This window comes from Oreochromis niloticus, linkage group LG15 (assembly GCF_001858045.2).
Source record: "Oreochromis niloticus isolate F11D_XX linkage group LG15, O_niloticus_UMD_NMBU, whole genome shotgun sequence".
NCBI classification, from domain to species: domain Eukaryota; kingdom Metazoa; phylum Chordata; class Actinopteri; order Cichliformes; family Cichlidae; genus Oreochromis; species Oreochromis niloticus.
This window is the reverse complement of record NC_031980.2, coordinates 11,366,641-11,391,014: the sequence shown is the minus strand read 5'-3', so window position 1 is coordinate 11,391,014 and position 24,374 is coordinate 11,366,641. Positions and strand designations below refer to the sequence as shown.

The following is a 24,374-nucleotide window of genomic DNA, read 5'->3' as shown; positions in this document are numbered from 1 at the left end:
TTACTGAGGCTGTTATCGACAGAGAGAACAGCTCAGCAGTTCAGGCTTCATTAAAAAAGGGAAAGTGTATTATTATTATTTATTTATTTATTTTTAATGCTGCCAAACCGAAACACGCATATGCTAATATACATTACACAGTTGCAAGAAGAGTGGTTGTGCTGCTAGGAACTATGTGCTGAGTGAATGAATTGACTTTTGAAGAGCCTCTGTAATTGCACTACAGACCAGTATGGCCTGAGTTTTAATTAACACGTCATGTTATAAATCTGTTTTACGTAATGTGCAGTCAAACACTTTCATTTGCTCAGCAATAGCAGACTCTGGGAGACCTCCTACAGATGAGTAATTACCTCGAGTCACTCTGTATATCTGGACCTCTCTCTTCCGTTTACTGCGCCGATTAAGAGTATGATGAAATGAATTTCACAGGTCTGTTGCAATCACTGCAGCTTCAGTGCTTTAGACTTTTACTTTGTTCCTGTTTTTGTTTGTTGGAACGAAGTTATTATTTCTCATCTTCCCCGCGGCCGACTTCTGTTTTCTCCTACCAAGTTTTCAACAAAAAGCCAACAAACAAAAATTAAACTTCTTCTTTTTTTCCTGGCTTCAATCAGTTGTGCTCTTTTCTTTTTCTTAATACAGCCGTTAAAAGTACAGGGGGTCAGAGGAGGGTTAATTGGGTATCAAAAGGTGAGCAGCAGCTGACACCAGTTATAGCCTAAAGCACAAAATACATGCAAATGGGGCACACATTAAAATGGATCTCGGCGGTCATCTCTGACTTATCCCAGACATCTATTACTGCTACTTAAAATGACCCACATTAAGCACTGATGCATTAGTATGTTTGACGTTAAAAGGTTTAGCATGATTGTAGCAGAGGATGTTTGATATGAAAGGTTAATTCATTTTTGGACTTTTTAACCAATTCAAAGAAATGGAAAGTCTTGAGTGCCTTGAGTATAACAACTACAGTTAAGCAGTTTAATTTCCTATTTGATTTTGTTGGTCCACCAGTTAAGTCCAAGCTAAAATGTCTCCAGTAACTCTTGAGTGAGCTGCCATCAAAATTGGTCCCAAAAATGAAGTGTTTATAAATTTTGTTCCCAGTAGGAGCGAAACGAGGTACAACACATACAATACATGTTGTATTGACAGAAAGGGAAAATGAGCCATAATGACTTCTGACTACCTGCTGCCACCAACATGTCAGTGTTTTCATGCAGCCATCCATTTTCTTCCACTTATCCAATTCAGGGTCATGAGGGCGGTGGTCATAGGGCGAGAGGCAGGGGTACGCCCTGGACAGATTACCGGGCTGTCACGGGGCTAACGCAGAGAGACAGATGACCATTCATTGACCGGTTAACCTAAACCCCACTCATGTCTTTGTACAGTGGGAGGAAGCTGGAGTACTCGGAGAAACCCACACAGGGAGAGCATGCAAACTCTTCAGCTGTAAAATATTTAACTTTCTGTTTTAATTGAAATCCAGCATCTGTTAGATGGATTGCCTTTATTTTTGTTGTGTATATTCATGTCTCCCTCAGGATGATGTGTAATATATTCGTGGATCCTTTTTAATTTTTATATAGTGCCATTATTATGTCTTAAATTTAATTTGCCCAATGCTTACATGTGTCTGCAAAACTGTCATATTTATATAAGCGCCAGCTGTCCCTTTAACATGCTAAATAAAAAAGCTAGCACACTAACATGCCGCACTAATGTGCTTTGCTGGCTACATTGGTACATTAGTGTTGTTGTTTTTAACAGCAGCCCTCATGGAAATGCAATGCATGACTGCAGATTAACAGTCTTGGTGCGTGTCAGATGCTATTTACGGTTAAAGTAAAATAAATTCTGTTGAAGATGATGTGTTACGTGCCGCATCGGTAATTTGTTATATCACTTCTGCATTACCAGATGCAAAATGAACTTTAAATATAGGGCAGATTCATCTGCTTTTGGCATGTCAGCTTTTTGCTCCACTTCAAGCATCTGCATGTTAAAGCTGTAATATCAGAAGCCTCATGATTAGACAAGCCTTTGAAACAAACCATGAAATTGATGACAAGCTAACAAGTAATCCACAGAAATCCATTCATCCAAAGAACAATCCATTCAGATTGAGCATAAAATTGGTGCAATGCCACCAATAGAAAGCTAACTACATACAATACTCTTAAAAAGTCATTTAGTTACACTCTTGTATCTTTTTTATTCAGCTTTTCACTTGAGAGTTTGTTTATATCATTAAGTCTGTCCTGGTAATTGATTGCTTGGTAGGATGGAGCCTAATGAAGGAGATTACAGAGTGGCTAGAGGATTATAGTTGCTGTGATGAATAAATATAGACAATGTGCCATATAGACTGTACAACGGTACACTACAGACTGAAAATCCAAAATACTGTCAGTAGGTTTTTAGAATATAAGACACTCGAGTTAGTCACAGAATCACCTGGTTGTCGTCTAGTTTATTAATGAATTATTTCTCTCTGGTTTATTTCTAATTACCTCATTTGCATCCTTACAGCTCTATTCTAACAGTTTTGTCTTATTTTTCTTTGCTGTTGAAATGTTTTGTTGTAATTATCTGTCAGATTATGCCCTCTCTCTGTTTGAATGATTAGCAGGATTAATTTATGTATTCAAAATGATCTGTTACCTCCGCAGAGCTGTAAATGTGTTAGCGTATGGACTTTTCGCAGCGTATCAAACTAATGTGTACAAGTGTTTATGAACAGCTGCATATTTCGGGAGTCGCTTTACTTCACCATAATTGGACAGGCCTTTCATCTCCCGCTCTCGCTGCCTTTGAATATGCGTTTCCTCATCGAGGCAGATCAAAGGCACCACTTACAGATTAAAAAGAAGACAGTATAAAGTGTGTGTGTGCGCAGATGCATGCGTGTGTCTGCGAATACTCATCACAAAAAAGAAAATCTGAGGGAACATTGATATCAGCCCCTCTTTTCCATGTTTATCACTGTTTATCTGTTTTTCTTAATCCTCGTCTGACTCTGCTGCTCAGCAAAGCGCTGATATTATGACCAAGCTGAAACTCTAATTTATCAGCAGGATAGAAAACCTAACTTTGGCTTTTGGGTATTTAAAATTGCGACTGGGAATTTTGACCAATGAGGCTCCTGCGAATTGTGAATTTGGTTAGATTTTGAATATGCTTCTTCGGCTTTTTTCACTCGCTAATTTGGCTTTAGTTGGTTTTATGCCAGATTGTCATCTTGTGTTAGCTTGTGTAATTTCAATTCCTGAAAGTCTTGTTGATCATGTTTATTTGTTTAGTTGTATCTACACTAGTAGTCTCTTAGTCCTTCTGTTAACACATTTCTAAGTTTATCGTTTGTTCTATTCGTCAAGCTTCCTGTAAACACTCGCACACTGCTTGACAGTCAAGCAGTAACAGAAAATCAATATTTTTTTCAGATGCAATAACAATTAAAGAAGTTCCCCCTGGTGCACCTATTAGCAGATTGTTTCCTAGCGGAATCTGGGAAACTGACCAAGAACATCGACCCAAAGCGATGAGTTATGTTCATAAGTGTAAATATGAAACATGCTGGTTTCCCCAGTAAAGGTACATTTGAAGACATTGGATGGGCAGTGAGTCATATTTCATTTAGGCTTATTTAGCCTCTCATTTATCTGAAAATATCTTATTAACATGTTCTCTCTGTGTGGTCATTTGATTGATTCCCCAAGTCCCCACTTTGTGATTTTGCACACTTGTGACAGTAATGCTGACTAACTCATTACTCTCCTATCACTTTAGATGTAATATGGTTGGTCTCACTTTGTCATGTCCTTGGCTCATCTTATGACCCTGCATGACTCAGACAGATCTCCCTGGGAAGGCAGAAGGATGTTTAACATGCATCCATCTGTGGCTTTGAAGTCACAAGGCATACTTACATAACATTTGTGCCTCCTTCAGTGCTGCTTGAGAAACGTGTGCCGGAGCCTCCACGGGGCTGGCCCTGTGTGTGTGTGTGTGTGTGTGTGTGTGTGTGTGTGTGTGTGTGACTGTTCCCGCCCTACCTACACTCTCCCATCTTCATTTGAAGTACTGAGGCACAGCTCGCACACACCACAGAGGCCCAGATGAGCACAAGTAGTCTTCCTATCCTTTTCTCCTCATCTTGCTCATTTTCCTCCCACTCGTCGTGCTCCTGCTCCTCAGCGATGGAAGCAGCTGTTGTTTGTTCATTAACTTCTTTTAGGTTTAGCACACACATCCAACAGTGTTTCAGCGACGTGCTCGTGCAGTCACACACTCCCAGACATTCACCCTCTCACACAGACCCGCTGCAAAAGGCACATAATGTTTTTCTTTCAGCACACCTCTCTCTCAGTCTTGCTGTTGCACGCTGATTGTTTGTGTCTTTCCATCTAATTAGACTAATTGAGTTTTCTTTGCTCGGAAGACTCGAGCTCGTCTTACGACGCCACTGTAGAGAGCCTGGGTTTTGTTTGATCAGCTAGAAAGTCAGGGGAAGAGAAAAGGCGCAGACAGATCAGACTGGGGGATGTGTATATTTTCACACAGGCTGAAAACGATTTCCCTCTGTACGAATCAAGGCGAAAAGGAAATGTCAGTCTTCTTTCAGGGCCGTACGCTGTCTTTCTGATCTCCCCCACCTCCCCTGTCCCTCGCATGGATTCATTTGAATAACCCTCTGGTGTACTTGTGAGTACAAGTTCAGAGCTGTGTCACCATGTCCTCTCTTCGTATATTTGACTGAAAGCAGATTACATCTGCCCTGATTTCCTCGGTGAGGACACGTTAGTGTAATGCATGCAGAAAAACAAAGTTAGAAGGGCTTCCGCTTCCTTTCCTTTCTGTCATATGGTGTTGTGATCGGATCAGCACAAACTTTGTTGGGGCAAGAGAGCAAACTTTTCTATTTGATTGATCTTAAGGGGGGTTTAGTGACTTCTCAGTAAAAGCCGAGTAACATACAGAACAGATTTGTGTACCCCAATCAATCTTTTTGGGCCTATACACAGACTAGACAAATCCTCTATAATTGGCCCTGTCAAACAATGTATGTCCTCTAGAGAGCTCATTTACAGTCTGCCAATATTTCGAAAATAAATAAATAAATTTGACACTTTACACTGGTTTTAAACTTACTACTGAACAAAGATGTGCTGATTGGGTGTGGGCTGTTGCAAATCACACAGCCCATATCCGCTATATTGAAGCCACATCAATGCCATTGCTACTTGCGACTAGCGATAACTGTAAACTATAAAATTCCACCATCATATCAAGCTGTCACTCTTATTGGCTTTGTGTTTTTCACAGCAGGAGTCCTGTGGAGACGACCACATAACATGGAACATGATGTTCCTCCATAATAGTGGCATGGTGCATCACGGCTATTTACTTGAATGACCCTGGTAATAAATGCATTCATGCTCCCATATTCATCTGACATCCACTACGTGCGTGTCTGTACTCCCGTTCATCCTAAAGTGACCCTGTCTCGACAGGAAATAGAGTGAGAGATTGAGTTTTATCATATCATCCCCGGTCCCATCAGTAGGGACATGATAAACTGTGTGCGCTTTTTGTGTGTTTGTGAGTGTCATGAAATGTCAGTGAAAGGAATGATAAAAGCGCACAGAATAGAGTGTGTGACTTCCATGTAGTTTGTTATTCGAGATCAAAGAGCAGCAGCAATTAATGGCTTTCAGTTTTTAGTTCCCTGAAACATTGTCACATCAGCGTGATGTGCCGAGAGACAACCGTTTGACCCATTAAAAGTTAACTTCATGTATAATACTGTGCAGAAGTCTTGAGTCACCCCTCATTTCTTTATATTTTGCTTCCAAGAGCCAGACTTTATCATCATCTTCTTTCTGAAATCTTTCAAAGTTTTTCTTTAGACATTGGCTGCTTTTTCACTCCTTTTCAGTCCAGTCCTTGTACCTGAGCATTTTCCCATAACAGACAACTTAGGAAAGTAATAAATGGCATGTTTTAGCACTTTATTAGCAGCCTGTTGCAAAAACATTATATGTCCCCATAAAATAGATAAAATTGCCATAAAATAGTATGCACTGACAAGGTGACTCCCAAGGAGATATAAGCTGAAAACATATCAACATTGTGTACAGTGTATTCTTAAAGAAATTTGACAATTGAAGGACAAAAGAAAAAATGGCTGACCCTAAAATATTACAGCAGATGAAGCAAAAACCTGACAGAGGACCTGAGAGATGCATTTGGTCCTTCAGTTGATCCATCTACTGTTCGATAAAGCCTCACCAGAAACGGTCTCGGTGGAACGTTGGCTGTCAAAAACACATTCCTTAAGGAAGGGAATTGCAAAACTCCAAAACTTAAATTGATTGAAATAGTGCAGAGTTAATCCAAATTTTAATATTTTTTGGTTTGAGTCATGGAGGAGGTTAGGCGAGAGGTACAACAATGAGTGTCTGCATCCATCTGTAAAACACAGCAGAGGTGCTCTCATGGTTTGGGGCTGTATTTCAGAAATTGGGGTTGGGGAACTTGTTGAAATTGATGGAATTATGAAAGCAGAACAGTATCAATCAATCAATAAATCTATAAGCACATTTAAAAACAACAGAAGTTGAGCAAAGTGTGGTTAAATAGTTTAAAAAGTAGAACAAACACACACAAAGAACAAAACAAAAACTCAGTCACAATTAAGTTAGTGAGTAAAAGGGTTTTAAAGATGGTGAGTTTTGGACAGATCCTGATCCTGATCCTGAAGAGGCAGACCACCATGCAATACCATCAGGAAAGCGTTTGATTAGCAACAGTTTCATTTTTTTAGCATGACAGGGATTCCCAACGAAGTGCAATAAAACCATACCCGGATAGAAAAACACACAATGGAACACTATCAGCCATAGATTGGCCTCCCCATAGCCCGGACCGTAACAATATTTAAGCAGTGTGGGATCATCTTGACAGGGAACAAAGCAAAAGGCAGGCAATATCCGAAGAAGAGTTTTGAATGTCCTTCAAGAAGCCTTTAGAACTATTCCTGAACACTACTTGAAGAAATTACGAGAAAGTTTGAGAGAGAATGCCGAATGTGTTGAAGATTAAAGGTAGCCATCGGCAGGCTGTCTGGTTTCACAGTCTTGATTCCCACATTGATCTTTAGTTTAAACAGCACTTTGTTACTTCTGCTTCCTCTAACGCAGTGAGAAACCTACTGGTTGTCGGACTGATGATACCTTTCCTGCCCCTCTATTTTTGGTTAAATAATCTCAGTGCCCCAGATGGTCTGCAGTTTGCCTAAATTACTGCATGCTCTTCTCCTCCCCTCGATTGGACTATCCAAGTGGTTATTTTTCGGTTTCAGGGGGCATCAAATACAAAACAGCACTGAGGTTAGGATGTTATTCCAGCTCAGTAAATCCTTAGAATTCGGTTTGCGCCTCAGTTATCGTCTGACAGAATATGTCTCATTAGTAGCAGGAAGAAGTTGTCTTTGGAGTCGAATGTGTAGCTTATTAGTGTGACGAATTATTGGTTGGATTTATTGTTAAGCATTATGTGAAGCAGTAAAGCGTGTAATCTGCTGACAGTTGTCTCTGCATGACCCTGTATGTCAGTCAGACAGAAGGAAGCTGTGCAGTTGAGTTTTCGTTTAAGGAGCGCTGATGCATTGTGATATATTTGAAGTATTTGGGCAGCTGGTTAAACTTTTGGGATCCTTGCTCATACTTAACTTTTGAATGCAGTGTGTTTTTTGCTTGTTGCTGGTTGACATCGCTGTTCAGAGTGCAAAAAACTCCTGAATGACACTAGTGACAGCAGAGCCCCGAAGTTATCTGGCATTGGCAGCTGATTTCTCTCAAACTCTAGCAGAATTGCACTTGCTTAAGGGTTTCTTATAGTGGTCCTTATTCATCCTCTGGGGGGAGCAGCAGCACACGTAGGGTTGGAGACGGCTTTATAGCTTAGAACTGGACCTGATCCCTGGAGAGAAGCTTGATAAGGCCATGAAGAGACAGATTATCATGTGAAAGTCAACAGGGAAATGTCAGTGAGATGAGAGAAAATGAGGGGGAATAAGGTTATTCAGTTAGGAATAAGATCTTTGTGGTTGACTGCAGAATATTGCTTTTGTCACTGATGGAAAAGATCCATGCGTCTCTGGAGATGAAGAAGTTTGGGAGAAAAACCATGCGGTCCACAGAACACACTCATTTTTTTAGTTTTTTTTATTTTCACCTTGTACCCAGCGGAGCGTAAAAAGTGGCTCAATGCTCATCCGTGGGAGGAAAATTGAGTCCACGGCTTATATTAAGTTGTTGCACTGTGCAGGACGTCTTAAGGAAGTAAAGTTGCTGCTGTATGCTGATGGCATTCATCACAACTTGTAATGGAGTCTCAGTGGGAGATGGAATATTAAACTTCAGGCATGTACATGACAATTGAAGCTGTTTAAACCAGGGTAAAAACTTGCCCCTGCTGAGATGACACAGAGTCAGATCTTCCTTAAATCCGATGGGTAAACTGGATATCAGGGCACGGAGGATTACACACCATCAAACAAGTCATTTCAGTCTAGCAGCAGCAAATGGTTCCTGACTGGTGGTCTGAAATAGCAACATGTAGTGACTGTTAGGACAGTAGGCAATTGAGGGAAGGGAGGAAGACAAATGAAGGCAGGGACTCCAGACAGAGTCATGCTTGAGTGATGGGTAAAGTAATTTAGCGCAGCAGGACAGAAGACGCGTCAATGATGCGGACTGAGACAGCTTTCCTACAGTAAACATTCCAGGAAGTAATAAGCCAACCATCAGCCCAGCCTGTTGTCGTGGTGATGGGAGCTCAGCAAGAGGCCGGCTTGTGGGGGTTGGATATCTCACTCACCTCCCCTGGGCAGTAAACTAACTAGGAGGTGGAGATGACAGAAAATAAAAAGATAAATAGGATGGAACAAAGGTTCTGAAAGTAGGAGATAGAGGTTGAGAAGGAGGATAAAAAAAGAGGAGTTGGAGTTAACAGGAGCAGTGGAGAAAGATAAATATGGCCAAGAAATGGGATGAAAAGTTTATATGAAGGGGTAGGATGGAGAAGCCGGGGTGTAGAGGGAGCCCACAGGCTGTATAACCAGAAAACTGCATTGCAATAAAAAGAACTCATCATACACTTAGGCGCCCACTATGTCAGTGTCATCGCTTCCTCCGCGGGGCCTTCATATCCTCGGCACAGGTTTTTCCGACTCGCGTCTTATTTTGTATTCAGTAAACACTGCCAACTTTGTTTTCAACTTGACACGGGTCTAATAGTGTTTTTGCAAAGAAATCTTAGTATTTGTTTAAATCTCGCTAGGGTCTGACTTACAAAACTAGGAAGTACTCGCAGTAAGGAGTTGTAAGAGCATGAAAGGTTGGGCGTATTTTTGCTGAGCCGCAAACTTTTACAGCGCTTGTCGGAGCAGTTATGCAAAAATATCAGTCTGTTTGGATGCTCAGAGGCTGTGGAAAGACTTCACCGCCTCAGTTTCCAGCACCATATGCAGGATGTATTATTACATATTTATGGTTTTATCCCCATTTTCGCTCTTTTATTGGACATTGACTTCTTGCCTCCCAGGATTTTTGTCAGTTTTTTTGGGGTGGGGGGTTCTTATTAGCATCTTTGCTGCCAGGCCAAACATTCATTATGTAGCTTGGCTGAAGTACTTTCAAAAATCCAATTCCCTTGTTGAATTATTCTCCTCCTTGACATTTCCTTTTTTCTTAATCTGAAGTTTAAGCTCTTTCTTTGTGACGTTAATTATCACTCATGTCTTCTCCAATACAAAGCAATAAGAAGGCATCCAGCTGAATTATTTTTATTTTAGAAAATCTACAGAAAGTGGATGTATCACTTTGTTACGTATAGATGCTTGAAGGCTGGTGTGTGTAGGTTTTTATCCCTTTCTGGTGCTTTTTCATAAACATGTTCAGGAGTTAATCAAATGGAAATCTGTGGTGTTTTTTGTTTCTCATGAAATTTCACGGCTGTACCGGTGTAGGGTTTGGCCTTTGGAAACTCTGTGGTCTTATCTTTCCTCTGAACTGAAGCTCTGTTGTGAGTCCCACCCAGCAGTTCATCCCCGAGGGGTTAGACAGGAACTGTGTCTGTAGGCGGTTAGACCCCTACACCGTGAGATTTTATGGAAATGTGCAACATCAATCATCAACTCTGTTCTTGTTCCCTGTTTGCTGTTTCAGTGGTTGATGACAGTCACATAGTGTTGTCATTAAATTAGGAATAGAGTATGGATTGTGGTTATTGATCCTTTTTTTTTTCTTACTGTAATGAAGCTCTAATTCTTACCCAGACATCATCTTAAAATCCTAGCTTGGCTATCCGTATGATCGATGCACCAGTTATTTGAAGGTACACAGAAGCTGTCAAATTGTTTTCTGTGCAGCCTCAAAGCTGGACGCCAACCAGCTCGGCCACCCCAATTTGGAAATCCTTCCTCTTCACTGAACGATGCCGGCTCTAAATGAAATGGCTTCAGACAGAGGGGAAAGTAAATGTCACACCAAAGCTGAATGGCGTGTTTCAAACTTCAATAAAAAGGCAATTGTAAACAATATGTGACGAATCGGTCAGTTTCTATGAGTTCAATGTGTAAAGATTTTAAGGTTGAGTATCTTTGAAGGGTGTTTTCTTTAGTCGTCGATAATATTTGATGTTGATGGCTGAAAAAAGCGAGGCACAACTGTTATATGAAGCAAATGTCGGCGATTTGCTTTCTCTTAAAAACAATATGTGTAGCAGTCGGTTTGCTTGGCGAGGAGAGGGTGAGTAGGAGGTAGTGTTGGTCTGCGTAATTATGCAATTCACTGAAAAGTAAAGAATCGCCAAGTGAATTTTTAAGACTGTTACCAGAAACTCGATAATGTTTTTATTTTAAGGTGGAGGATATGAAGGCACTCTTTCCCACACTACCCATTATTCATGTGTCTATTTTTCTCTGGTGAAAACAAATTATTCCCTTCATGCCTTTGTTGCTAAATGTGTCACTTTGTGCACATTTGTCTCTGTTGTTGCTTTCTTCAGGGCCCTCTCATTCTTTTGATATTAAAGCATTTGCTGATTGTTTTCCAACTTTCTCTTCCTTCATCGACATAAGTATGCAATAATTTATCATCATCACCATTTCCTTTATCCATCAGTTCTTTTCTTGTGTGGTTTGTTGCTCCAGGCCAGCCCCACAGACTGTGACAATGTGCTGCTTTTAAGCCATTATCATAATGCCTTTTATTTTCTTTGAGAATATCAATGTGTTTGAGATGTAATTTGAATATATGTTAGTGGGCTCATTGCATAACACAATATTTTTGTTCTCACTTGTCTACCATTACACTTTCATTGCCTACTTATAACCTGTACTCACCCACTGTTTTGACACCGGCTCCGTAGCGCCACAGGACAGTCCTTCACACAGTGGTCTCCTACTGTTCATTATTGGAGCACACTAATTGGTCCAGTCACCTAACCTTCTGAGGCCTCTTTCCTCCCCACCAAACACAGCAGGTGTCAGGCTCATGTTCAAAGTGTATTTCTCCGGCAGCCCGCCGTGGAGGCGACAGCCGCCTCAGAAGCAATCACGTCACATCGACTTTTCTTCTTCTTCTTTTTTAAAAAATTTCTGTTGTGATGTGATGCGGCGACTTGCTGGCAGACCACCCACAAAGGTCAAGATTTTCTGTTCCTAGATGCCTTTACCTAGATGGCTTCACTTCAAATAGTGGCCAAGAGTGGAGACAAAGTGAAAGAGATGGGCCGCTGGAGGAAAATAGCGATGAAAAGGAAGGATGGAGAGGGAGAAGTCTTTGAATGCTAGTGAAAAGCAGGGTGATAAAAACCCTCAGCAGGCCTGTGATTTCTTTTTTTTTCTTTCTTTTTTTTTTTTTAAATCAAATAAATTCAGTAAGTTAATAGTGCTCACAATTCAGTGACTTTTTATTCATTTCTTTTACTTCCAAAGGTCTGCTATCCAAGGATTAATTGCTTTCTATTAATAAGTGAGACCTCTGTTTTAGTTAAACTGTACTAGAACTATAATCTTACTGACATAAAACAGTCAGACCTTGTTTTTGTCTTTTAATACTGTGTAGCCAACACACACCTAGAAGCTATTGACATATTCTGTTGTACAATAACTACTCTGTATTTTATTTTTATTGTTTGTTGCAAGCTTGCCTTCACCTTGTTAGATTTAAAATGCCCACCTATGCACAAGTGGCTTACAGGAAACAATGCTATTACCGTTTATTTGATTTATTTGATGTCTGCCTTGCTGGTTAGTCTTTATGGCAATGCGAGCGGTATATTAAGTTGGTGTTAATCGAAAATAAACATTTTCTACTACTTGCTGGTCACATTTTAAATGATCTGACCTACCACGAGACAAGGATGGCTTTTGATTGTTAATCAGACACCAGGAAAGAGGCACACTCGTTGGACACACAACCCCGGAGGCACAAGATTAGCATCTAAGAACCACTGCATTTTACCTCAATCTTCAGGTCATCTCCCAAGAGTCTTGTAGACACACTGCAAGACAAAAAGCCTCTCCACAATCAATAGCTGATTACCAGGTAACAGCACACAGGCTCTTCTAATCAATTTCCACTCCCCGTGTTAAGGAGCTTGCATACGAATTTCGGGATGTCCTTTTTTCTTGGTTATGACGATGACTATGTCGAGTGTCGGCTATTATTGGATCCCCAGAAGAAGTTATTATTCTTCTCCATGACCTTTGACTCCAGTTGTCTTCTCTAATGGCAGCTCTGTCACATCACTGAAGGTTAGCTGTCAATTGAATATCGGATTGTGGCTTTGCCATGCTTTATTACTTTGTCAGCTCGTAAGTGTAGCCCATATATAACTTCTATGAGCAGATACGCCAGATAATTGTTTTCTTGGAAGAGACGCTGTATAATAAGAGCATGTGATGCAACAATGCCATCATTCTTATGTTGGTTATTCTTCTTTTATCTGCCAGTCTTTTTATTCACGCTCCTTCACAGTAGTCACCCTGGGAGCCGCATTAACCTTGTGTTTACTAAGTACAGTGCAGAATTCGATAGCTGAAACTGCTGTCGACTCTGCGATCGTATTCACAGAGAAATTTAAGCCTTACAATATAACGAGTTCGAGAAGTGGCCTTCAAGTTTACAGAACTATTTCTGCTGCACAATTGCACATCTGTTTGATGAGAAGGGTTTATACATCTGAAAGCAGAGCACTTTAAAATACTGCAAGAGTTCTTTCATCTGTGCACACCCACAACACTTTGTTCCAAAACTTGACACATTTGTTATACTGCCAAATGAGCCACAACGAAGACTCTCTCTCTCACACACACTCACACACACACACACACACACACACACACACACACACTCTTAAACTCTTCAGGGCTCAGATCTCCCCAAAGGGCTGCTGCCCTCCTAACAGGAAGAGGAGTGTCAGTGATAACCCGAGGTACAGGAAGTGACTTCACTAGATGTGAATTTAAGAGGCTGCGAATTATAGTGAAATGCTGCAGCTGCATTGATTTTTTTTTTTTTTCAGCAGATGCGGCACATTGTAAAGACAGAGCCTGGATTAGATGGGTTTGTGTGAATTTTAAATGATCTGACAGGGAATGGTTACTGGTGGATGGGTCTGCTGTTAGAATTGGGTTGTGTGTGCTTGTGTGTTTTGGTTTGTGCCCACATTTGTGTTTATTCATTTGCTCTGTTTGTGATCCTGTGATATGGTTGCCCATCTTTATTTGGACAATATGGCCCCGGCTCCCTCTTGACATCATCCGAGATGGTAAATTGCCCTGCTTCTGTCTCCTGTCCTTCAGCAGTTGCTCTTTAACGCTTTCACATGCTTCTGTGTGGTCTTCTGTGTAGATATTGAGACAAGGTTTTTGATTAAATATGCTGTGTTTTGGATTTGTCATTCCTGTCCTAATATTTATAGTTTCTTTGGTCTAGATATTTCTGTATAGGTTCTTTCTTTTGTTTTAAATCTTTGATGACCCGTTGGCCTGGTTGGCTAAGAAAGCGCAATTTTAGAAAGCCTTAGAAATTGGTTTTTCAATATTTTTTTTTTCCCTTTTCAACTGAAGTCATTGTGGGAAAAAAAACACTTTAGAAATTTAGAAATAAGCAAGCACTTAGCCATCTGTGAAACTTTGTGTACGTATAATCATGACACACTCAAGAATAACACTCAAAATTTATGTTTTTTTGGTCCTGTTAATAACTTAAACGTATAAAACAACAAATCAGTCACCTTCACATTCCAAAAATGCATTAAAGAGAGACAAAACCATCCTGATTCATCCCTCCCAATCAGTTGGACAGCAGTCTAAGCAGGGAAACTAATTCCTTGCCGTCCCTCACTGCCACCTCTAACTCATCCAGGGAACATCAAGGTGTTTCTAAGTCAGCTGAGCGATATAGTTTGTACAGCATGTCCTGAGTCTGCCCCAGGGGCATCATCTGGTTGGACATCCTGAAAATACATCATCTTGGAGGCGTTCAGGAGGCCCACCCCAGTCAGATGCCTGAACCACCTCAACTAGATTCGCTCGATGTGGTTGGGGAGGGGCTAAACAACCCGATCCCGGGTAAAAATCTGCACTATTCAAACTTTTGACATTCAGGATTTATTCTCTTTGCTGCTGGAGTGTGTGATCTCAACGTACCAAGATATGAAGAGTTCTCTAAGGCCTTAAATATAATGGATTTAGAAAGATAACCAAATTATGTATGATACGTTTTTCCATTTTTGGACAGTCATCATACAAGTTGACAGATTTCAACTGCCAACTTGTGCAGGACTCGGTCCTCAGTGATGAGTGCACTACATCAGGACACTTGGGTTAAATATGGTAAAACACAAATTCTCTTTGGCCTTATCACCTATCTTGAATAATATGTAAACCGTTAGGAAAAAAATAAAATCCTTTGCCATGAAGTAAAAAAGTAAAACAACTAAAGGTAATACAGAAGAAAAAACAGGATTTGAGGCATATGGCACGTGCATTTCTGACTCACTCAGCTTATTTTATGAAATATAAATCTTTTAGTTTACAGTTAAATGCTTCAAGTTTTTCTTTCCATTCTTTTTTCTTCAAGCAAAAGTTGGAAACATTTGGGAATCTATTACGTTTTTTTCTATATCCTTTTTTTTGCCTTTCCCCACATTTTCTTTTCTGCTTTGCTAACCTTCATGTTATTACCCCGTAAGTTTGCATTACTCTTTGCTCATTCACTGAACTTTATTTTTCTTTCCTCTCCTCTTTTCGCCCGAGGGATTAGAAGCGTTACATTCTTACCCCTGTAATGGTTCTAATCCGCTTACCTTAGTGATGTAGCCCAACATTAACCCCGACGTGCCCCGCTTTAGGCTTCATCCATCTCTGTGTTTGCATTCTTAATAAATGTCTGCTTTTGTAAACCGCACTCCTTAAGTTGATTGCACAAAGTTAAAGCATTAAAAGCCTCGGCGAGCCAAAATCATCAAACAAGTTTTATCGTTTTTTTTTTTTTTTCTCCCAGCTTTCACCCATTGTTGAATTAGTTATGCTTGTCAAATGTGCCAATTCGCTGCAGTTAATTTTACATCTTTCACTAGAAACCCCTCAAACGGCATATATTTGTCAGCATAAATCACAAGTGCGATTTAATGGCCTCGAGTATGTAAATATTTTTAATTAGCTAAGTGCACTTCAAAGTCTTTGTCTTATGAATATGCAAGGTTGTATTGTATTTTTTCTTCCCCCTCACTTGACAGCCATCTGTCTGCATGTCTTTGATGCACGCCACATGTCTACCCTGCTGTTCAAAATGCCAGCACACACTCGAGGAGTCAGGCTAGCACTTCCACACTCACACACAGGTTTAATATATGGAATCAATTTTAATGCTTGCACCTCTTTAACATAGCCCTATATAACACAGCTCCTATCCGAGCCTCTTCAAAGCATTTAGCCTTTACACTATAGTAGGAATTTCAGGGCTCACTTAATTCAGTCCTCTGCAGAGTGATGATATTCAAATTGTGGGATCTGAACAGTAACGGCCTTTAGTAGTTGGGTAGTTCTAGTAATTTGAATAAGGGCTGTCAAGGAAAGGTGCTGTTCACTGATTAAAATGCATAAGAAATGAAAAAGGTTCTTTGTGGAGCAGATTATATCGGCCCCTGTCCTGACACCCCAGCATCCCAAATTCCCATTACTTTCCTTTTTCTCATCTATGAACAAAACATCCACGTTTTCATCCCTTTTGCACCAGACGGGTAGAAGATTCCACCTGCACTGTTGGCCCTCTCCCCTCGCTTTCTTTCTCTTAACCCTCACAGAGATCCTTTCTTCTATTAATATTCTTCCTCTCTGCCCGTTTTCTCACTGACATCTCATTTTTCTTTCCTTTTATCCACTTTTACTTTTGCTTCTACTGAATTCTGGTCTGTATATATTTTCTTTCTCGGCAGAAAGCCTTACTTTTCTCATAAACTGCCTAGTTCTATGCCCATGCAGGCCTCAGGAAGTGGGTGTGTAGTGTGTTGAATGGGTTTAGGGGGGAGAGAGAAAGAGAGAGAGGTAGGGAGAGGAGGGGAAAGGGAGGATACTGATTAAAATAATAAACAGCTGTGTGATAGAGTGGGGCTAGTGGCCAGAAAGAAAGAGCAACAGAGGAAGAGAGAGGAATGGGGATACCAGCTATGGAGTTTGTATGAGCCCCCCCCCCCGCCTAAAAGATCGAGCAGAGAGCTGGAGAATTCAGGTAACTTTTTAAAAAGTTTCTTCTACTCGGAGAGGGAGAGAGGACGGAATGGCAAATAGATCACGCTCATCTCCTTCACCTTCCCAAGAGACAAGGGGATAACCGGCAGAGCTCCAACTCAAAAGAGGGGCCAAAGTGTCAGACTCGCTGTTCAGGATCTAGACGCAGAACATCGAGGCAGCTCTCTGCAAGCATGTGGCTCCAACAGAAAGAAGGCGGCATTCTTTGACTAAGTGGCCCAGTCATGGCAGTGATTAGGAGGGTGTCATAGAGTGACCGAACTGGGGCTGGTAGCAAGTCGGACGCTGAGGGGGACTCTGTCTCTTTGAGCCCGAGTTACCTTTAGCAAGGGCAAATCACGTGCCTCCGTCTGCTGTGGGCTCTCCTCTTGGTGTGTGTGAGACTGGACGAGAGAAAGTGCTTTTTATTTCAGTAATTGAGAGCAAACGTCCTGGCCCTGCCCAGGGTTGGACTACTGGACACGGTGAACAAAGCTTCCTTCATACTTTGAAGGGAAGTGGTAGAAGGAAAGCAAAGCAAACCCGAAGGAGAGCGCAGACCTGTCTTCAACCACTCTGACGTTTACATCAGCCCAGTCGTCCCCCAAGACACAAACCGTCATCTCCACTTTGCAGACCTCCGCCCAAGATTTGTCGGATTTCTGTCGCGGTTTAAGTGCTCCATTCCTGGCCCGAGGAACTCAACAATCAGCCTACAGCTGCTGCTCTGTCAAACCTCCAGTGGCCCCAGTTGTCCCTAAATCCTTGTCTCAGCTCTGAAGCATGACTGCAGGGTAACTGTCACCTTCCCTATGCAGTCTGGCTGCCTTTCAAAGGAGGATGCTACCAACATGTGGCGGGATTAGGCGAGCACACGCACTGGCATGCATGTTCGAATGCTGCCAAGGGTTGTGTAAATTGCCTGTTTTGGGATTGCGACCTGGTTTTGACCCTTTTGTGTCTGGATTTTTTGCAAGAGCTGGGTTTTTCAGTTGCCAGATTCGAGATTCTCCAAACTCTGGATTTATTATTGATCTGAACGCTGACCTTGAATGTTCTGGTTTTGACCATAACCACTGGAGGACTTGTCTACTTGCCCTAAACCTGAAACATCCTTTCATCTGTATGACAGTAGAGAAGATGTAGGGACACAAGGGAGTAGGAGGAGTCAGAGCACATAACTCCAGAATGATTGGCTTCAACTTCAGCTTGCAGGAGCTGCTCAGAAAGTTTGAAAAGGTATATTATAAGTCTGTTCTGTCATAGCTTGACTTCTTTTAGTTTTTGAATGATGCAAACTATGAGTACAAACACAACCATCTTTCATTCTTCTTTTTCCTCCCTATCTTTGTTGTTGTGGTCCAAATTTAGTCAGTTTTCTAAGCAGTCCTTATTGGACTCATTAAAGTGGAATGAATGGTTCTGAGAGATGGATACCGTGCAGAGGGCGAATTAGTATAGAATGAGACCCACAGCCATGAAATCAGCATCATTTGTCAAAGCAGACCTTTACGCTAATTGCTTTATTAAGATCTAAAGGCTAACATGGCTTAGCAAAGTAAGGGTCATTGTTGTTTTGTTAATGTAAACAAGTTCCTTTAGGTGAGACTTTAACCGATGGGCGAGCACGTCTGGGTGTTTTGTTTTTTTTCCCTTCAGCCATAGCTTAACAGCATGTTTAATGCTTTTATCCTTCATAAAGCTTTAAGCAGTAGTTGTTGCTTCAGTTTCCAGGGAGACTCGGTCGAATCGTTTCTCCAGCTCCAACAAGCTCACAGCCAGCAAATCTCTGTCACTCATTACAGTGTGCATGAGATCCAGAACCCATTAACCTTTCTGCTGCTTTTCTTCCCACTCGCACATAAATCAGTGTTTGTGTGTATGGTGAGTGTGAGTTTATAGATCGAGGAGAGGAGGCATATTTGAGGTCCTTTGCCAGGACCTAAAATGGTCCATTTTTAGTCAATAATTCATAAATAAAACATAGAAAAGTAAACACAGGCCGGTGGTTACTCACATGGTGACCTGTGGCATACAAATGGTTTTTTGTGTGTGTGTTTGGGTACGTCTGTGTTGATGAGAGGGTGAAAATGATCCGTCGCTACACTTATACATCAACATATACAATCCTCTGGCTCCAAGCAGTCTTTCATTAGTTGAAATACACCCTAAATGGGGTTTTTTGTAAATGAATATATGTGCCGTTCAATGTGTGCTTTCTGTGTTATATGTGAATGTGCTAGTGTGTGCAGACTACTTGCACTGGAAGTAGAAGCGCTAAAGGAAAATATAAGGGAAGCACTTGGGTAATGACTTGAAACACAGCCAGCTGGCTCAGAAGCCAAATGTGTCTCTGTCTTTTATTCTTGGTGTTACTGTCTTTCTGTCTTTATCTCCATATCCTCTCCCTCTGCCCGTCTCTCTCTGGCTTTCCTCCTTTCTTCTATAACCTTTAAGAAGGATTTTATTTGTGCCTTAAAAAAATGCAGTGGATGATTATCCTTGCAGATCACAGCAGAGGCATTTGCTTCAGCCTTCAATGAAATGCCCATTGGCATTCACTAAACTGCGGCATATCGCCACAGGTGTGTAGCCGTTTCATGTGCAGTCTGGTCACACTGTGGCTGAAATTTACTTTTTGAAATGTATTTTTTGTTTTTCAGCATCTTCCCTCTGTTTATATTGGAGTGTTTATTTGGAACCACGACTGATTTTTGTCAGTGGATTTTTTCTGTATACAAAAAATGCACACACTTGGCATCGCTACATGTAGACCATGTTAGTTGGACAGTTGAAAACTCTGCATTTTTCCACCTTAGTGTGATGGACTTTCATTAAATGTTTTCACACGCTACTCATGTTTCAGCCTTTACGAGCAAAAGACCTGTTGCACTTGTGGCAATGAGTACTGTAAGTGTCGACTCTAGCCAAGTGAATCCATCACTTTGGAGAGTTTCATTTTCTCCTCAGTCCTCACTAAGACCAGAGTCTGTGGATGTGTGCATGAGGTGTACGACTGAAGCCTTGATTATACTCGGTTGCTGACACAGACATGAACAGCTGGAGACACAATGGCCGAATAGTTATTCCTGTTAAGCCTTGATTATACTTTCTGCAGCTGCTTGGGTCCAAGTGATGTAAATTTTGTCGTCACACAGTTAGTGCAAGGTTCCTTGCAGAGGTCCATGTACCTGTCTTTTTTTTTCTCCTTTTCCTTTTGTGACCACGGACTCATCCTGAGAATTTACATTACACCCACCCCAACTGCACTTGCATCCCAGGTGGTGGACTTGAGGCGGGCTTCAAGGAAGTATGGAATGGGTGCTGAACCTGTGTTTCCAGCTTTTCGTGTCCACAACAGAGTTCAGTCAAGTCGAGAGAGAGGAGTTATCTTCAGGATAGTGAATAACAAATTATCAAGGGAGCTGGTCAGGAAAAATGAAACTGGAATATGACTTTTATGCATATATTATGCAATAATAAATCTTTTTTCTTAAGCAATCCAGTACCGAAACCAATTCCAATAACGTTGGAAGTTTCTGATACTCTAATCTTTTAATAATGTAGCTCCGGAGCCTGTTTAATACCAGGTTTCTGTGCCCATTCCCTACTCACTGGGGAACAGCAGGATCATCGAACAATGGGGGACACTGCCAAATCCTAATCATTTTCACAAACCAGTGAGAAACTTGACACAAATACATTGCTTAACTGCTCGGTTATGATGTATAATTTACAAATATAATAGTGTAATATTAAAAAGAGTTTCATATCTAGAAACATTTTGATGATATGTTCATTAATTCGTCTGTAATAGGCCAAAATTAGCCCGGGGTGATCCGTGTATCCGTTAGGCTCTAGTTAGTGTAGTAGCACATTAATGGCGGTGCAGACCATTTCCATTACTGCACACAGTTATTATAGTGATGCAGAGGATAGGAAAGCAATTCCGCAACAATGGCCTTTTCCAAGATTTTTCCTGTGTTTTATAATTAGAGTAAATGTAAAGTATTACATTTCCAGCGCAAACGATACACAATTAACTACTTAAGCTGCTGAAGACGTGTAATTTTATACACCATGTCTTGTATTATTTTACAATGTTTCGGCACTGTTGTAGGCTATAGGTCTTATTACACTTTTATTAGCTACACCAATTTTGCCCCATTTGCACATCTCTGTGCTCCAAGCAGTGTTACACTTACACACATGGTGTTCTTTGGAGTCTTTTCTTTATGTGCAGTTGAAAAAGGTTGAACTGAGGGGAGTCCCAGTAGAGAGAGTGCGCGAGAGAAGAAAATGGAACAGTTTTATACATCTAAAAATAAAACATTTGACAGGATCCTCTGCTTGCGTCAGCCCCCCTTGTGGTTTAACCCTCACACACACACGTTCACACATGCCCTTTGAGATGGGGTTCTGTAATAGAGCCACTGAGTTAAGAACACACACACGCAGACACACGAAATCTTGCTTCGTCATAATATTGAATTTGGTCCTGTAAACATACACACCTCTATACACAGAGCACTTTTGAGTCACACTGCAGTGCATTAGAACTAGATACTGTATCCCAGCATAAAATGAGAAAATCTTGCTGTCGTTCAGACCTGGTGTAACCTAATCCAGCATTAATATGAAGGCTGATATTGCTCAGGGACTTGCTTCTGGATGGCGTGGGCCTTCCAAGTCGGCAAAAGAGCAGAAGTTAAAATCTTTTTAGTCAAAGTACCTTGAGGATATTCCAGAAAATATAAACTTTTCTGCCCTCTGGTAAATTTGTTTGCAGTACGCTGTGATGTCCCTCAAGAAAAGTCTTTGTGACACAATTCAAAGAAATTTTAGGTTCACTTGTAGTCAGCTGTCTCATCCATTTTTTTTGTGATAAGAATGATGTGAAACTACTTTACTGCTGCCCTTGACTGTACTTTTTCTCAGAACCTTAATTTTCCACTGATAAAACCATGTTCTTTGTTCGTATTTTTAGGACATCCAGGCTGAGATCGATGCCCACAATGACATCTACAAGAGCGTCGACGGGAACAAGTCGAAGATGGTCAAAGCGCTGGGCAGCTCAGAGGAGGCCGTGTTCCTCCAGCACAGGCTGGATGACATGAATCAACGATGGAGCGACCTGAAGACCAAATCCGCCAACATCAGGTCAGTAAAAGCTCTCAACTTGTTAACTTTTGCTTTCTCGAGTCTTTTGGGTCATGGATGTCAGATTGCAGTTTTTTGCCCTTTTGCTGCTCTCAAACTTAGAAGAAAAAAAGATATCTTGGCATAAGGTCTCAAGGCAATGGTCCAAGTAGGTCTCAGCTTGAGTGTACTCCTTTTATTAATCAGCTAGTGTGTCATAACATTGCAGAAGTTTTGATTAACTATTAAATGTAGTGCATTGGGAGATGTGCTATTTCCTGATCAGGAAATTTCCTTTTCCCCAACATGTGGAATTCTGGAGCCCAGGAAGTTGATAAATGGAAACAATCCAATCAGAAAATGCTTTAATAATTTAAAAATGAAATAACAATGTCAGTAAAATGGTCTGCATTTGTTTATGGATAACATGACCTGCTTTGTACTCAGTGAAAATCCTAAACACTGCACCTTTAAACACAGTGTCCATAGTGTCTACTTTGATTATATTACACAAATTACACCAGGCTTCTACACAGTAACTACATCAGGCTGGTCAGACTTAACTCAGTAATCTACTCATTCCAGAAACAAGCTCATTAATTCAGTCATTACTCTTATGCATCACAGCCTCCATCCCAGGCTGCTGCCAATGTTGTATTCATAAAATGCTTTAGAAATTCGGAAGAGGAAGAACAACAGCTAGTGCGTGATATTTTCATATGTGATGTGACCGTTTACAGCATCAAATACTGCAGAATAAAATGTCAGGTCGATGCAGGATAGCCACAAAACACTGGTGCTGTCTGTTTGCATCGTGCCTCTCTCTGCACTATTGACACTATGACAGAACATCCTGCAGCAACCAATTTATAGCTTGTTGAGCTTTTGTCATCCTATTTCTTTGTGATTGGTACTGCAGTTTCAGAGGAGTGAAGCTAGTTCTTTGACTGACTCGCAGCAGTCAGCCCAACTTTGGGCTGCTACACATGCAGTCCCAAAGACAAGAAGTTGAAGCTGATGAATATTCAAGAAATTTGTGCATGCTTTAAATTTGGAGTGTCCCATTTTGGGGGGAATTCAGGTGGTACTTTAATTTAAAAACAAAAAAAAGAGAGATGCATTGATTTTTCTGCTTGCATGATTGAAATGGGTCTCAAGGTTGCTCTTATTGTATTCTGAAACACCAGGGAGTTTGTTTTGAAGAGCCTGAAAATGTTTTCAGACATGTGTAGAAGTACATAAATCACCTATCGAAAGATGCACCGAGGCCAATTCCACTGTCAAGTATTGATTAGGAAATTTAGTACTTATGAAATCCAAACGTAGTCCTAGTCATGATTAAAAACATTCTTCATATTTGAAAATATTCATTTGCATACAGTATTTTGGGAAATATTCATTCGAGCTGTTTATAACAGCCTTACACTGCCTCCTGTTCTCTGCATGTCCATCGTGAAGCAGAGGGATGACATATAGCACAAAAAAGACCCGAGAGCAACCAGGGTAGGACATAAACCTCACACACGTAGTGCCTCGTCAGCCACAACCTTGGCATAAATAAAGAAGATTGGCGATGAGTGGGGATGCGGACGGTGAAGAAAGTGAAGGCAGAAGTGAAGGTGACAGGGCCAGATGGAGATGTTCAAAGAGGAAGAGGGGAGGGTGAATAAGGCCATGCCAGGAGAACAAAGTGATGTTGGGATATCAATAAAAATGGTGAAATGAGATGAAATGATTCTGAATTTATAATGGTTTATTTTAGTGGGAGAAATGGGACTTAAGATGAAGCATTGCACAGAAAGGAAAGAACAGGGAAAATAGACAGCAAGAAAACTCTGTGTGTGTGTGTGTGTGTGTGTGTGTGTGTGTGTGTGTGTGTGTGTGTGTGTGTGTGTGTGTGTGTGGTATGATGATTGCATGCAGGCCATTATGCCTTAATTGCAGTACATGTGTAATTAAGGCTAACTCGGTAAGTGGCATTAGGAGGTCTCTGTACACAGTGTTCAGATACATTTTGCCCAGAGGAGAAGAGAAAAATAAGTGATTATCAACACACATTGCACTCATGCTGCCACCCACACCGTTAGCAGCCAACTGCATCCACCTTCTTCAAATAACGTCCACTCCAGAAGGCCAGCGACCTCTTTTGAGTGGTTAACAATCTGGTTTTTACATGGTTTTGTAAGGATGTCTTTTTACGTGTTGAAATACAGTCATAGCTAGAATGTAGCAGGAAGAATTCAAAAGTTGTTGAACCCTACTGTATGATTTAAACGCTATAATTTAGAGAATAACAAATTTGAGACCATAATATGTGCGGATGTATAGAACAAAGTGTAAAGAAAGGAGTACAGTTTGAAAGGATTTACTGGGATGCTGTCACAGGGATCTGGTGGTACTAGTTTAAGTGGATGCTTCA

At 41.0% G+C, this 24,374-nt stretch overlaps 1 protein-coding gene across 12 annotated transcripts in view; it reads left to right on the top strand.

The window, feature by feature from the left end:
• Nucleotides 1-24,374, top strand: part of utrn (utrophin) — a 187,665-nt gene that overhangs the window by 87,314 nt on the left and 75,977 nt on the right. For 11 of the 12 annotated variants that reach the window (XM_003449882.5, XM_005454648.4, XM_019345707.2 and 8 more), the window contains one exon: nucleotides 21,804-21,976. In XM_003449882.5, the coding sequence (XP_003449930.1) occupies nucleotides 21,804-21,976 (173 nt within the window). Of the gene's footprint in view, nucleotides 1-16,824; nucleotides 18,056-21,803; nucleotides 21,977-24,374 lie in introns of those variants that run through there. The other variant, XM_019345708.2, reaches the window with a different exon arrangement.